Source organism: Acanthopagrus latus, chromosome 1 (assembly GCF_904848185.1).
Source record: "Acanthopagrus latus isolate v.2019 chromosome 1, fAcaLat1.1, whole genome shotgun sequence".
Taxonomy (NCBI): domain Eukaryota; kingdom Metazoa; phylum Chordata; class Actinopteri; order Spariformes; family Sparidae; genus Acanthopagrus; species Acanthopagrus latus.
Genome location: NC_051039.1, coordinates 24,437,107 through 24,452,072, shown reverse-complemented (window position 1 = coordinate 24,452,072; position 14,966 = coordinate 24,437,107). Strand labels below are relative to the sequence as shown.

General features: G+C 44.6%; 1 protein-coding gene across 1 annotated transcript in view; it reads right to left on the bottom strand.

Annotated features, from left to right (window-relative positions):
• Positions 1-14,966, bottom strand: part of xylt1 (xylosyltransferase I) — an 88,370-nt gene that overhangs the window by 28,596 nt on the left and 44,808 nt on the right. The window contains exons 2-5 of the mRNA XM_037115325.1: positions 13,912-14,500; positions 6,817-6,989; positions 6,446-6,648; positions 706-786 (exon numbers count right to left, since the gene is read on the bottom strand). Of these exons, the coding sequence (XP_036971220.1) occupies positions 706-786; positions 6,446-6,648; positions 6,817-6,989; positions 13,912-14,500 (1,046 nt within the window). The remainder of the gene's footprint in view (positions 1-705; positions 787-6,445; positions 6,649-6,816; positions 6,990-13,911; positions 14,501-14,966) is intronic.

Here is a 14,966-nt window from a genome sequence, read left to right as displayed (position 1 = left end):
GTCTTCTGCACCGTGACAAACACTGTTGCAGGTACCAACCTTGTGGCTGGCGGGCTGAGCTCTACACGCATATACATACGCAGATGACATTTTAGAAAGGCACTCATGCATTTTTCAAGCATCTTAATTTGTTTACTCCATCAGCATATGTGCATACACTGTATAATGGTGGATTACTGGGCTGTTTATCGTGGTTGATATGGAATCAAATCAGGGAGCCAAACAGCTTCACTCTTACCAAACAGCACTGGATAAAAACTCAGTGACTCCAAATATAAAAAAAGGTAGCGCTGAGTCACGCTGACTCATGCACGCAAGCCGGCTGCTGTTTTCTTCCCTTTTTTCTCATGTGTTTCGGGGGCTTTTTTGCCCACGGTGTCGGGCGATGACTGGTTCGTCACCGGGGCGTGATGAAGCAGAAAGTAGAGGGCGGCGGGGTGGCGGCAGCAGAGCAGGGCGTTCTGGCAGCGACCTCGCGAGCTCACCCCACCAAGAAGGTTAATTAATGAAGCCACAGATGGGAGCTAATTGTATTATGATTCAGTGACCAGGCCGTGCTGGCAGGAGCGCGCTGTGTGTGCGCATAGGTGCTGCTGTGTGTGAGTAAGACAGACAAACACAAGAGAGCCAGCCAGAGAGAGAGGGAGAGGGAGGGAGTGTTGCGGGGGGAGATTAGAATGAAGTTTGAAAAGTTTGCAATCTCACCTGGCGTTGTCCCTGCCGTGGGACTTGATGAAGTTCATGTCTCTGTATTTGGACAGGAAGGTCACCAGCTGGTTATTGGTCCTGAAATGGAAGAAAATGACTTACATTACACACGGAAACATATGGCGAGTGCTAGCTGGAGGTGGAAGCTGCAGTGGAGCACATGCTGTTGTACGTTTCGAGCTACGGAGGAAAATTAGCCGGGTTACTGAAGGACACACTGAAACAGAAAATACACTTTTTAAATGAACTGTTGTGAAGTTTTCGGTTTGCTATATATGGTATATATACGTATAGAAATAAGTCATCTTTACTCTCCCTGTTGCTTTGACATGTCCATCCATAGATTCATAGACACTTCATAGACACCCACACAGGTCTGTTAGCTCAGGGCGTGTAGCTTGCAGGGTGATATCACCACAGACCAAAACATGCATTCAATTGAAATGCATACCAAAGAAATGTATTTTCACCAGTGGTGGATTCAGGGTGTTTGAGGGCACGGGGCAAAACAAAATAAAAAAAAAAGGGCACCACATGTATGCCGGTGGGCACCAGCGCGCAGAGGAGTCGTGATATATTTATGATGAAGAGAGGGCACTTGTTTTGTCTGCTGCAAGGGCACCCAAGGGGGCAGTTCATTATGTGTTATCTACCACAGGAGCGTTCAAGAGGGCACTGTTCCTGTGTTTTTTCAAACATGGGGCACCAGAGGGGGGGAGTCAACCAGAGGATTCTGACTGTAGGTTTAGTAGGCTTCAAATGCAATCAGATCCATTCTAACTCCATTATATACCTCACATACACGAAACCATGTCCCTTGGACATGCATAAATCTAAGGACGCAAAACAGACTTGAAAATATATTTCCTCAATTAGCTTCTTACTATGAGACTATCGTGGGTTACATGAACACACAGTTCTCTTCCAGAGGTTACCCAATTTAGGGTTTATTTTTATGTATGAGTGTCTGTGTGTTTGTACATTATCTTTACTGCTTTTTTTCAGTGGGCAGAGCTAGGACGGACAATGTTAATGTCACATGCTTCCGTGCATGAATCAGGAATTAGGAACATTTGAATCAGAATATAATGACAGTTGTGGGGGATGCTGTCAATCAGCCGTTATCAAACCAAACCCACACAGCCCCGATGAAGCCGATTGTTTTTGGGAGTGTTAAACTCTTCAGAAAGTGTAGATCTGTCCAAACTTTGCTTATTTAGTCATTAATATTCAAAAATATTCCTCTTCAGACACATGAAAATGCTTGGAATAATGTTTCCGATCTGATCTGGTTTTTCCACAACTGATACTTAAAAATCTGTTAATTGTACATCGGCTCTGTACACTGCACACCGGACCAGGCTCGATACCGCTTGGGATGTGACAAATCATTCTGCACGGAGAGAGGTGAACATCTGAGTGAAGCAACAACACAACAAGCAGAAACACAGCGGGGGGGGGGGGAACTTGAATCCGGCGGAGAAAATCTAAACCAAGTTCTCAGGGGCTTTAAGTCACGTCGCGATCAATTAGAGACCTCGGCTGAACTCTGTGTCAGTCCCCCAGTTCCTTGAAGCTGTTAAAACTATTTAGGATCATACAAAAGATTATGCTCTCCATGATTTTGATGAATGACTCCACGCTGCTCCCGCATTGTCGAGCAGTCTGCTTCCTCATATGCGGGCCAGACAGGCTAAAAGCTTTGCTCTGCAGGCTATGGCCTAGTCGATGGCCCTAACATTTCATCTGTGGTGGGAGTCTTTCACGATGGCTCGGCTTGCCTTTCTAAAAGAGCAGCGAGGCCCTGGTTAAAAGCTCAAGGATCAGAGGGGGGGAGGGACAAGCGCATATTAATGTCATTTTCTCTTGAAGGAGCAATTTCACAGCCTGGAGGGCTTATCTTAGGAGGTCCTGAGCCATAAAGCCTAACTGATGATGTGCTGTACAGACACATGCAGTCTTCTCTGTCTCTACTTCCCACACACACACACACACACACACACACACATACATGCTGTGTATCTGCTTGTATGCACACTGACAATGCAGTATACATGCTCAGAGACACACAAATGCTTGCAGGCACGCAGACACAGCACACACACACACAGAGCGAGGGGGGAATTCATGTCAAGCTCCAGATTTGCCACCTGAGTGGTCACCCCGTCCACTGGGTCTAGTTTGCTTACTGTCAGCCCTGTGGCTGCTCTGTCTCACAGCGGTATTCACACACACACACCCACACACACACATTACAGTAACACACACGCACTCATTGCTGTGAGTTCCAACCCCACCTGACAGCTAAAAAATGTGCACCTTTTCAATATCATAGCCAATTAAACTTCATCATTGTGCCACTGTTTCACTTCCACGGTCTCGCCACTAAATTAATAATGCACCTTTTTATAACAAGGACTTTAAATATACCCCTCCTGAGGGGAATAGCTGAATTCAAATAGCTGACAGGTTATGAACCCACAGTCTAACAACACTCAAACAGATGAGAGACGGATCATTAATTCATCATCTTTGTCCTAGAAAGACCTACAGAAAGTTCTCTAAGTTAATCCCCAAATCCTGCTATTTATCCAACAAGTCTGTCTTTCTCTTTTTTTCTTTTTCAGAATTACATTTTCAAATGAATTGGCTCGGGTCTAGCAGGTTATAAAAGGGCCTTTTTTGTTCCACAAGAGGAAATGACACCTATCACTCCTGGAACAAAGCTAGAATATGAGATGGAACACTTTCCTGACAGAGATGACAAAGTGAAACAGATTAGAAGATATGACGCCTGTAGCCAGTCATCATCTCACAGAGCTCCCACTTCTTAAAAGCTGCTGTAAAGTCCATGAAAGGGGCTTTAAAGAGAGAAAAAAAGAGGTAGGACGAAGGAGACTGTGCAGATAAAAGCTGGGAAAGAGGGTTGTACTCTGACAAAGCAAGCGTGTAACTCATCCTCTGGCCCCTCTGGACAAACACACACACACACACACACACACACACACACACACACACACACACACACACACACACACACACACACACACACACACACACAGTATATCTCCCCCTGGACACACAGCCCCTCTGCTGGTCTGAGGGGCTCTGGGTTTGCTTTTGAGAGCCATCCATGCGGCAGGACAGACATTATCAGGGAATTAGAGGGGAAATAATGCTTGTCTCCAGTCCCACTGATAACAACAGCAGTAGTCAGGGCAGCGCGGGGCAGGGGAGTCCTCCACCCAGTCCTGCCGGCACCTGCGCAGTGCGCCAACAGCGCAAAAACAAGTGGCACTGAAAAAAATCTGTGCCAAAAAACACTGAAACTTAAAGCTAGAATAAAGTCTGGTGCTGGTTCACAATATATGTTTTAAACTGAATAAAAGTAGTACGATAAATATCAATATACTGCGCTATGGTTTAAACTGACAAAGCAGTTGGAAGACTGAGGCTTGAGGTATGCTTGAAAACAGTGGCGGACTCAGGATGTTCGGGGGCAGCGGTGAAAAAACAAAAAAGGGCCCCAGCGCACAGAAAAGGAGTCCTCAAGTGCTAGATGACACAGTCATTCCAAACAGCTGCGCTCAAAATACAAAAACAAAACCGCGAGGCCTCTCTCACCTTCCACAGAGCTGGCCAATCATGGCATGAGGTGGGTGTGAATGTCACATTGTTGATTTTGGAAAGTATCAGTGCGGGGGCAGAGGGTTTCCAAAGCTATCTGACCTGATCTGACAAACAGTTCTAATGAAGCGTGGTTGTATTTGCAGTCAGGCAAAAGTGAGGCATCCGCCTTAACACCGCAAAACTCAACATTATCCAAACACAGGCGATGAATACTTGTTATGAGAAGATGTAGACTAAAAGCATGGGGAATTATCTGCCAGTGCCGAGCAAGAATTTTACTTAAGGAGAAACCTTGAAATAAGTTGGTTCAGTGCAGAAATAAGTAAGTCGTAATAAGTGTTGAAAGGTTTAAAATAAGTAGAAGATGCTGTTTCTTTTAGACCAAATGACTTACAGCAGCAGCGTATCAAGTGAAATACACTAAAAATTAGCAGATAAATCTTCATTCAAGTATTTTTGCACTCTTACTTCCTGCACAAACTCAGAAAAAAAATTAAAATAAAATCAGCATGTGTCTGAGCCAGGATTCCAATCCACAGCCCTGTGGATTGGAAGTCGATCGAAGGGTCTGACACTTTGGTCCAGACCGAAATATCTCATCATCTATAGCTACAGAGTGCTTAAGTAAGTCCATAATGATGATGCGATTCTGAAGTGTTTATTCCTGAGGCAGACTGTCCCTGTCATGCCGACCCCGTGCCAAAAGAAATCACAGAGGAGTGTCAGCGACAAACCAGCTGAAAGGGTTTCAGTGTCGAGCAGCATGGATGCTCCCTCTCAAAGGGGCCTAGACCCAGGTCTGCCACTTAAAAAGAACTGTATTTGCAAGTTCATCTCAGTAAATATGCAGCAAGCGGTCCTGGTCAAATCCAAGCTGTGGTTACAAATGCACTTGCTAAGCAAAGATACAAAAGTGTAATTTCCATATTTCCATATTTCCATATTGCATGGGCCCACAGCGTGACATTTCCTCTTGTTCCCCTACACCTAGCTGCATATTCTGGCTCTCTCACCTCTTCCCTGTCACTCCTGCTTCTCGGCCCCATCTTTCGCTCCGTCAATCCTTTCGTTTCCCAACAGATGGGCCTAAAAACCTCCACTGTCAGCCTTTTTTCTCGACAACATCGCCCTCATGCAAATGAGGAGGCAGAAGACGGGGAGAAGACGGTGTCTTGCTGTGCGCACTCGCAAATACCTTCAGCAACAGACAGACAGACAGGGTAAAAAGCACACATGTAGAGGGACAGGCGCTGAGACACACTGAACTATGCAGACGGCATGACATAAACTCAGACGCTGTGCACACACTCGTGCAGCAACACAGACACACAGGTCAGCGGCATTCATCGATATGGTGAAAAAGCTGAATCCGTCCACGTTTGCCCCCGCATCTTTGCTCCAGCTGTGGAGACATCAGATCCAGCTTCCTTGTTACCCACTGGCCATTACAGCTTGTCTAAATTCAACGGGTGGACATCTGGCTGTGCACGAGAGATAACTCTCTCCTTAATAGGAGGCTTTTAATTGGCTGCTGCAGAGCTACATCAAAAACCCAGCAGACCTTGAACTCCCAGAAGAACTATAAACTGACATTAAAAAAAGTACGAGTCACAAAATTCCTCCTCCAATCGCCTATTTCCATGACTTCATGTCCAGCTCACGCAGACTTTGTGGCTTTAATTACCTTTTACAGCTTTTTAAAAGCAATGGTTTCGAGCTGAGAGACGACTTTCGGACCGTACAGGACACAGCGGGTCTGGAAAGTCAATAGGTATTGACCCCGGGCAATTAAATTGTAATCAGTTCACCATGTAACCCATTCAATGGAGTGCAAGCGAGGAGGCAGGGACTTGGAAGAGAAGGTGTTAACGAATACCGTTTGAAGAAAGCATTGATCTGTTTGGTTTGGAGTGAGTCTTTATTCAAAGCTCACAGTTAACCACAGGAGCCCGGGCCAGGGTGTATTGAATTTCTCCCTTATTGGCTGAAAGAAGGCCGGTAATATTTGTGCCCTGGTGACTGCTTTTGTCACCTACATGAGATGCTTCCCCCCACAGCTCACTTCATTTCCTTACAGGACAACTCATTACAATGATGTCTTTGTTACCTGATGGGGTAGTCGGCAGCGCTGAGGTTGATGAAGAAATCCCAGCTCCAGTCTCTCATGGCCAGCAGGTCAGCCATGCTGCGAAGATACATGGTGAGCAGACTGGCACCACCCCAGATGGTGGCCATTCGCCAGGGTGTCACCCTCACATTTGGATACTGCACAGCCAAGGCCTGCACCTGCCTGTGCAGGTAGTTGGAGCGCTGGAAAAGGCAAAGATCACACGCGGATTACCACTGAAATCAAGATATTACACTTGCGTCAATAAAAACAAATACATTTTTAAATCCTGACCTAAACTAACCCTTTTAAAAACGGTGGATTTAAACTGATGTCACGTTACAAGTGCTTGTTTGCCTTTTGTGGCTCACCTGATCGACGTGTATGTAGTAGTAGTGCGAGGTGTGGTAGATGGCTTTGAAGAGGCGCTGGAACTGGCGGGAGGCTCGTCCATGCACCACCAGAACGAATGCTATTCTCACCGGCTTCGACGGAAAGCTCTCAGCGGAGTCCTCATCCCACTGGACGTTGGCGTTGGCTTTACCTGCGAGGTAAAAAGAAGAGACACATTTTGTGTTAACGATGCACTGGATAGATACTTCATCAGTAATGTATTCAGGGGGTTGTTCGCTGCTTTGATTACCAAATTACATCTGCCATGCCGCACAAACGGCACAATTAGTCACTATATGATGGGGAGCACGTATAAATATCTTCGAGGGACCAAGAAAGCAAAAGTCGAAGCATAATGAATACGCTTATCAATGATAATTAAATGTTATTCTTTTATCACACAATAAAGGGAATTAGCTAAACAACGAGGCTGCTAGGCAACACGGTAAGCAGCAGTTGGAGTGGTGTGATTAGCATATTCATAACAATTAACAGGGATGTCGAAAGTGAACATTCAGTGGGTATTTCACATCATCTAAGTGTGATGCTGTCTGATCAGAGCTTTACGTCTCGCCATTAAGATGATCTCCTGAAGATGTAGAGCTGGACTATAATATAGCCATTAAACCATGAAAAACACTGACTGTTATAAGCAGAGGGCCTGCCCAGGGAATCAAAGAAAAAAAAAAGAAAAAAAGACGACCACAAAACCATGACTCTCCTCCATTTCGTTATGTGATTGAATTGGAACTATGACAATTTCAGCCAGCCGCTACACACACTGTAACTACTATCCTCATCCGGACAGGAATCCTATAAGCGATTCCTCTGGGGCTTTCAGGGTGGAGCACAATTTGACAATGTGCCATCACTCCTCACAGGCAAAGCTCCCAGAAGATGCCTTGGATTTCACACAAACGACAACAATAAGCATGCAGAGAAAGCACCGCCCTGGCCGCGGCCTGCCAAGCCACTATCAAATTAAACAATTCCAGAAATCTCCGGAGAGCCGTTGGTACCCTAGCATTGCTCCACTGTGTGGTTTTCATACCACCCTTAACCACTCCCAAACAAACAATCGCACTTCAAAACCGTGAAAAAAACCCCAAAAACCTTCCTCGAAGCACTTCTGCATCGTCGAGTGCCCCCCCCCCCCCCACCCGTTATCATCCCAGACATTGTTTGTTTTTAAATCTTCAGTTACTGCAGCAAAGGCGCACACGCAGCTTATGAGACATGTTTGTTCACCAAATGTGCCTTAAGGAGATTAATGACTATAATTTGGGACTTCAGTTCCCAAGAGCCCGTTTGTGCCGACGGAGAAGCGGAAGCTGAGGGAATACTGAGGTGGGGGGCTGCTTGTTCCCCTGAGGTTGCGTTTCCTAAAAAAATGCCCCACCCGGCTCCTCTCCCCCGTCTGGCCCTTAGGTCCTGTAATTACTCAAAAATGTGGGGGCAAGTGTCCGACACGTCTTCTCTTTATGAGTCGACGGCAGCGGGCTAAGAAGGCCTCGTCCCTCCCGCTCAACTAATCTCATCCATTCAAATGTTGAGGGCAGGTGTCCAAAACGGCTTTGTTTAAAGGTTGACCACAAAGCAGGGGGTTAATGACACGCTCCCTTGGCTCCAATTGGCCCCAGTTGGCCGTGGCTCCTGTCAGTCACTCATACTTATTTCTCACTCCTCTCTCTCTCTGCATTTGTGTGTGTGTGTGTGTGTGTGTGTGTGACAGCTCAGGGGGGAAATCTGCTGTGGGCCGTATCAGATTGAACGGTAATTGGTGGCCAGCTAAGAAGGTTCACTGGTTTGCTTTGCACACGGATAATTGGCCAGTCACTTCACAAAGCACTTTGAGAGTGTGTGCTACTCTGGCTAGCTGAACTAATGAGCACTGCTGTGTGTGCATGCCTGTGTGTGTGTGTGTGTGTGTGTGTGTGAGAGAGAGAAAGAGAACTTCAAATTTACTGTCAGTTTAGTTGAGTGTGTGTTTATCTGCAAAAGAGCTTCGTGTGTAGTATTTTTTGAACAGACTCTGCACCTGAATGCACCGCAGGCCTTTTCCAGACAGAAAAAAAAAAACAGAAGCCCTCCACTTGAACTCATCACTCTTCATCATCTTTCCCATCGCCATCAATCTTTTAAACTGCCTTTCCCTCATCTGCTATCACCCAACTCGCTTCCTTCATCATCTTGTGTAACTTTGGGCTCTTACCCACCCTCCATCTTAACTGCCCATATGAGAGGTAAGAACAAGAACTGAGCTAAAACCCAAAGGGATTGTATCAAATTGCATTTGAAAATGTCTCTAGGGTGGTGTCTCCTCCTTGATACCTCCCACAAAGCCAGATTTCCATTCTTATAAATCATACCCATGGAGTTGATTTACATGAACACAATAACACATTTCATTTCCTTTTCTCTGCCCCTGTAATAACAGATTTTTTTAGCCACATTTTTTTTATTATCAACTCTATAAAACTCTGTTGTCATGAGTTCTAAAACCAGCCAATCAGTCAGCATTTTTCACTTCCTGTCGTCATCTCAATAGAGTAAATGGGTTTTTAGTTAAATGCCTAAAAAAAATGTTGTATGTATACGTGTTGTTGTATGTTTTGTTCAACAACATAGTGTACATCATGAAATCTATTGAGTTATAAGTCGCTAGTGTGTCTTAAAAATAGCCATTGCTAACATGTAACAAATAACATTTAACAAGGCTAAAGGAGACTATAGAAGTTACCAGAGACATTACATTTCCTCATGCCTCATCGTCTCACTAGTCCATCTTTACAGGCAAATTTTAGTTAAAAACTCTAATTTTACAACTTTGAGATTGATCAATGTGTCAGTGTGTTATTATGTGTTCAGACACTTCGTGGTGGTGACAATTAAGTCATGCTATTGCAACGTAGTTTGTTAATGACCTAATGTTAGCTTTCTAGCTTCTTTAATTTTCGCTTCAAAAAACATAAAAGTGGTGTTCATCTGTGAAGATTACCTAGCTGAACAAAACATATAAGTGTCATGAATGTATGTTTGCCACAGCGCTAATTTTTTGGCAATAATGTGAATTCAAATAAAAAAAATCTTTTTTTTGGAGCTGGCTACAATCAAATAACAATATGTTTAGCCTCTTTAACTAACTAGCATGGTGCTATCACTGGCAGCCAAACAGGATATCAGCTAAAACCTACGATGCTGGTCAACAACAAACACCTGAGTTAATTACTGTAGCTATCTGGCTCCTCATCTGCTAAATGCTCCACTACGTTTGCCCAAAGGCGCAAACTCTCTCAGCTAATGTTATCTGAGCTGCTGTAAATAACTAACTGCTGGAGTCTACTATAATGTAATGAAAGCAACAGCAGTGGACCAAAACAGTTAAAGGTATCAAATAATGCTCATTTTCAGGTTTATACTTTTATTTTGGGTGTCTACTAGATAATATTCACTTGTGTTAATGTGTAAAACAACAACAACACATTATTATGCTCTGTTGCTGCCTGTCTCTTTAAAGCCCGTCTGCTCTGATTGGTCATCTTTCACAGGCAGCTATGACATCACAAACTTACAGAAGTCCTGACGGCTTGTTTAACAGCTCAGCTACTAAATACAAGCTGTGTATGTTTCTCTGTGGACTTAGCATCCATTTGCAGCACCTAGACCTGCTTTACAATTAAAGAAGACATGGAAATCTTACTTACTAGAATACCTTTAAAGGTGCAATATGTAAGAATTTGTCACTCTGAATTCTTACTTGATAACTGGGGGCAGCATATTACCCGAGTAACTGCTAACTGCTGCTAATTGTATTCCCTTATTCATCCATGACTAAATCTGCCATTGGCTTGTATGCTCACTTAGCTATGCACTTAGCCTGACTACCAGGGGAGCCTTGGTGTTTACAACGCTAGCACAAGAGCATGGGGACCGCTGGGAAAAAAGTTTTTTTCAGCTAGTTTGTCAGCATGCTAATATCAATGGATATCTTTCCAACGCAGGAGATAGATGTATTTGAGTTAACGTCAAAACAGTATTTTCTTTAATAACTTAAGTCATTTTTAAATGTTTTACACTTAAGCACTTCAGAGTTTGGTGCTGATTATCTTTCGGTTTGTCACTGTGTTCACATTTCACAAAGTAATTTGTTCCACTGTAATCATACATATATGAAATATCATGTTTGGTACACACAAACCATCTTCAGTGCAAGGCTTGGAGGTCGAAGCTACATGGGTACTAGTACAGTACAAATACTGAGCATGGTCCCCCTGCATTCAATGATGCTAATGCGAGAGCTAACACAACGACTAATCTAGCCAAGGCCTCAAGGACAGAATACCGATCAAATCAAATTGGACAATTTTCTGCTAACAAGGTTAGGACTTGAATTTGGATGGGGAACAGAGAGCGAGAGAGAGATAGTGAGAGGGAGAGAGAGACACTGGCAGGCAGAGGCTAAGAAAGAAAAGTGATTTAATTTAGCTGTCGTGTTGTTACAGCCCAGCCACCAGGGGAAAGCCCTTTTCAATTTCTTTGTCTCCTTTGATCAAACTGTCAGTTTGAGTGGGATGTCAAGTTGCTGTGTGAGATGTCAGGAGCTTAGGCCCAGACAAACGATACTCCTGCTCTTGGGAAAGGGGAATGCACAAAAGTTGCTAAGTCACAGTGCCCTCCTCGAGTTCCAATAACATGAGCGAGGGCCAGGAAGGTATCTGACTGGAAACAGGCAGCATGTATAATAGCTTTCTCCTCCTCCCCTGCTGTCCACACTGCATTCAGTCTGCTCCTGTGAGTGTAAAAGTGTGTGTGTGTGTGTATGTGTGTGTGCTGTTCACTAAAACATGGTTGCTGATGCATGCTGCTCACCGATGGCGGCAGCCGCAACAGATTATGTTTACAGAAGCCACAATCAGACTGCAGATGTCCATAAATTCTTAGGGAAATAAAGTCTGTGCGTGTGTGTGTGTCTTTGCGAGCGTCTGTTTGAGAAAAGAAAGGGAAAACCTGTGTTCTGCGGCCAGCTTGACAAAACAAATGAAAACTGGAAACCAATTTGGAGAGAATGCAAGCAGCATCCCCATTTTCTCCAACGATTTCCTTCACCAATTACAAAAGGAAAAGAAATGTTTTGCCTTTGAGGTGGACAGCAGTTACAAAAAAAATGGAAATATTGTACCATGCACCAAAGCCTGACTGGTCAGACTTCACTCTTTGTATTTAGCTTTGCGGATATTATTTTGTCTTTTTTTGCTATGAAGAAAAAAAAAGTCTGTACAGCAGAGAGTAGGAGTAAATCATTTGAAAAAAATAAAAATAAATGTCAAACAATATGCGGAAAGGCACCGACAACCTGTCAGCATCATGTCCAGGAGGGTTTTCTTTGTGTACTTTAGCAAGTCCTGCTCAAATAATCAACTCAAGCAAAACATCTCCATTAGCTTCCTGAACTCGTGATTTTAGTCTGTTTTGAAGTGATTTGAGATGAACTATTGTTTAAAGAGCACTACAGTAATGAGCACTGAAGAGTGGCTCCTCCGCTTCATCTATTTTTACTGCTTCCACATAAAAGCTGCGTTTGGAAGATTTATTCATGCTCATATATCTCACAGTGCTCTGAGTGCATACATGCAGTGTTTGGCCTGAGCATTAACACAACCTGACATGGTGTTAGTGTCCTCCAGTGACATGAATCAGTCATTCAGCTGACTGAACCAAGCAGTCTTTTTTGACATTCAGGTATAGCACAGCTAATAAAAACAAACAAACATGAAGGTGTTAAAGGGTAACTCCACCAATTTGAGATTGCACATTTAAACATTAAAGGGTGTTCAGGGGTCTTTACAAAAGTACTGCTTTATATGTGTAAAAAGTAGTATGAAGCCTTCTGTGGCTCCAGAGGTGGCTGCATGTACTGTGACAAATGGCCTCCAGTGATATCACTCGGTGGCTATGTTGCATTGTGGGTAATGTAGGTGCCAGGTTGTGAAAAGGAAGAAGAAGGTGTGGAAGAATATTGATTAAACCTTCCATAATGAGTCAGTGACTGCTTTTCAACACCATATGCCTACATTACCCACAATGCAATGTTGCCACCGGGTGACATCACCTGTGGCATCCTCTGGAGCCACAAAAGGCTTTATAAACACATTCTACTGGGTAAAAAATGATGGAGCTACCCTTTAAAGGCCCTGAAAACCCATTAGAATAATCCTCACTGGGGCCAGCTGGAAAAGGTGATGTCACAAATATCTGTGCAGCAATTAGCGTTAGCAAAATCTGAATGAAAATGTGATGACAATTGTGGGTTTGTTTGCTTTTGTTGCCGCCACTGTTTAATCAAATCTGATCCAAATCCACACAGACCTGATGAGGCAGACTCGTTTTTCTCAATAAATCAACTCACGCTGCATTCACATGGATTCAGGCAGACGGCGGACAGCAGGATCTCATTTATTGGATGAGAACAGGGCGGTAAAACGAGTTGAGGCCAATAGAGAACATCAGCGATGGTAACAGAACGTTAAAATGTTCTTCAGACTTCTTGTTAAGTAGCTCCATCACTGAGAAATAAAACAAGGCTGATCTGGGCAACAAGCGACTTTAAGGCACAACACAGTTGTATCTAATATATTCCATTCTTTGTATGCAATACCCTTTCACCATAGCAACATATCTTAATGTAAGTTTTGTTTTGCCGTGCAGTCGTTACCCCTTGACTGTTTTTACAGTTTTTACTCTCCAGAAGGTGGCCATCTGCCATCTGCCGGAACAGTGAATGCAGCATATTTTTCTTAAAGTTCCTTACAGTATTTGGTCATGGAAAAGTCACAGAGAAATAATCAAGAGGCAGTTTTTCAGGAGCTTTAACAAATCTATGTGGCATTTCACATAACACGACCATTAGAAACTCAGACGTCCTCATGCTGGGAAGCTTAATAAATATCGACCCGTTCGGCGAGACAATTGTCGTGCAGAATACAAAGTGACTGCACTAACGTCACAGACATAACAATCTGAATTGAATAAAATCAAATAATCAATCCAATTGATGCCAATGATTAATTACTCACCCTCGAGGGGGCAGTAGCGAGTGACCTTCTCGGGCATTAATTGCCCTTCCTTGTGTCTGCAGTACACTTCGGCGATCTGTTGCCGGCACTCCTTGCTCTTGGCTCTGGATAGAGCTGAAATGGCTTCCTTCCCACTGATCTCGCACTTGGGTGGCTGATCGTAGGTCACCTCCAGCGGTGCCGCGGTTGCCGGCTTCCTGTGGGGGTGCTGATGTCTATGCTGCGACTGGGCCTGCTGGGCCTGCGAGACACGGTGGTGTTGCCGCGACACCACCGCGACGCCCTGACCTCCTGGGTAGGAACCGTTGTTGCTGACCGCCAGTGGCTGGTGGCCTACGGGCAGCACTTCATTCGAGCTGCGGCCCAGACTCGGGGAGCTTTCCCGCCAGGCCTGCCGCTGAGCGTGGGCCTTCTCCTGCAGATGTTCCCGCTGCTGCTTGCTGCTGGTGGCCCCGACAGACTGCCGGTGTGGCTGTGAGCGAGCGCCAAAGTTACTATTGTCTATGTTCTCAAAGTCTTTGGGCACAGAGTTCTCGTTGTTGCTGTCGACTCTGCTTTTCTCCTTTGGCCGGTGGGAGTAGTATCCATCCTGAATGAGGAGAGAGGGAAGACAACGGAAGCGTTGGGGAGAAAAGGGGGAGGAGAGGGGGGGGACACAAACAAGAAAAACAAGATCAGAATTGAGCGAGCGCGGTGCATATCAAACGTCGGATTAACAATCAATGTAGCATATATGAGTGGGCAGCGCCGCGATGAAGCGTGAGGCATGAAATGAAGTAGCGAGGTATTGAGTTGGAGGACTACAAGGTGCAACCTGACTGGAGGTGGTGCAGGGCCGAGGGCTCTGCTGCTCCGTGCCATCATCAGATTAGCCCCGGTTTCAATTAAATTCTCCCACAAATGGGCCCAGAACTCCGTAAACAGATTACCAAGGAGGGATAAAGGGCCAGAATGTGACTGTGAGATTGTGTGGGTGTTTGTGTTTTCTTTTGCGTGAGCGTGTGCATGCATGTGTACAATTCCTGTTTTCAGTCAATCCACATGAGAATGTGAAG